The sequence below is a fragment of the Manacus vitellinus genome, unplaced genomic scaffold (genome assembly GCF_001715985.3).
Source record: "Manacus vitellinus isolate BGI_N305 unplaced genomic scaffold, ASM171598v3 scaffold_138_pilon, whole genome shotgun sequence".
NCBI classification, from domain to species: Eukaryota; Metazoa; Chordata; class Aves; order Passeriformes; family Pipridae; genus Manacus; species Manacus vitellinus.
In genome coordinates, this window is record NW_021938994.1 from 166,088 (window position 1) to 167,412 (window position 1,325).

The 1,325-nt window shown below is 50.5% G+C and overlaps 1 protein-coding gene across 1 annotated transcript in view; it reads right to left on the minus strand.

The window, feature by feature from the left end:
- The window catches only part of PIP5K1A (phosphatidylinositol-4-phosphate 5-kinase type 1 alpha), a 10,902-nt gene that overhangs the window by 6,999 nt on the left and 2,578 nt on the right, over positions 1-1,325 (minus strand). Inside the window, 1 exon segment of the mRNA XM_029958036.1 lies at positions 398-858. Coding sequence (XP_029813896.1) covers positions 398-858 — 461 coding nt within the window.

A 1,325-nucleotide genomic window follows, 5' to 3' on the forward strand; every position in this document is an offset into this window, starting at 1 on the left:
TTCTATGATTCTATAATTCTATGATTCTCTGATTCCATAATTCTATGATTCTATAATTCTATGATTCTCTGATTCCATAATTCTATGATTCTATAATTCTATGATTCTCTGATTCCATAATTCTATGATTCTATCTATAATTCTATGATTCTATAATTCTATAATTCTATAATTCTATAATTCTATAATTCTATAATTCTATGGTTCCATGATTCTGTGACTCTCTGCTCCCTGCCCTCCTCTCCAGAGATGGAAGGTTGCAAATACAGCCACCGCTTTCCATCCACACCACCCCAAAACCTCCCCGTTCTCCCAAGCCTAAGGCAGAGCCACCACCCCCTTCCCAAGGAAAAGGCTGAAATCCCAGGAAATCTCTGTGTCCCCCCCCCCAGCTCACCAGGCAGTCCCTCTGCAGCGTCTTGCACAGGGCGTTGTACATGTCCGAGTCCAGGAAGAGCCCGTCGGGCACGTCCTGCATGAAATCCAGGTCCTTGTAGGTGGGGAAGACCTTCTCCCTCTCCTTCTGGGAGGCCCTGCGCTTGTAGGTGGAGCCCTTGAGGTCGTACTTGAGGTGCATCTTCACCGAGCGGGGCAGGAGGTTGTTCATCACCACGATGCGGATGTTCTTCCCGCCCGCCTGGACGCAGTAGAGCCCGTAGAACTTGGGAAGGAGGGTCCTGGGGTTCTGGTTCAGGTTCTGGAAGGCCAAGGACAGGGGAAAAAACACATCAAAAACCATCCAGGATTTGGGGGTTTCTCCCTGGTTCAAAGGGGAACACGGGGAAGAGACGGGAAAGGCCGGAGGGAGGAAGGAGTTTGTTGTTCCTTCACTCAAATTGAGGCTTCAGAGCAAAAGATCTCGGTCTCAGTCTTTGAAATTTGGCCCTCACGCTGAGCTAAAGGTATCAGGATAAAGCTGGGTCTAAACTCTCAGGGCTGCAGAGACACTGGACAGAATTAGGAAGGAAAAGAACGTGGTTTTGGGATATAATCACAGCACAAACATCTGTGGGGTTAGGAGGAGTTTAAAGAGCTGAACTCTGTGTGACCAGACTGAGCTTAACCTTTTAAACCTGGCCCTTAGGCCAAGCCAAAGGTATCAGGGTCAAGCTGGGCCTAAACTCCTGTGTCCAAGGCCAGGCTGGACGGGGCTCATGGCAGGTGTCCCTGCCCAGGCCCTGGATGAGCTCAAGGTGCTTTCACCCCACACCTCTCCGTGATCCCACGCACCGGCTGGGCTGGGCTGGCTCCCGAGGGCAGCATTCCCAAGATTCCCAAGATCCCCAGCATTCCCAAGATTCCCAAAGTCCCCAGCATTCCCAAGA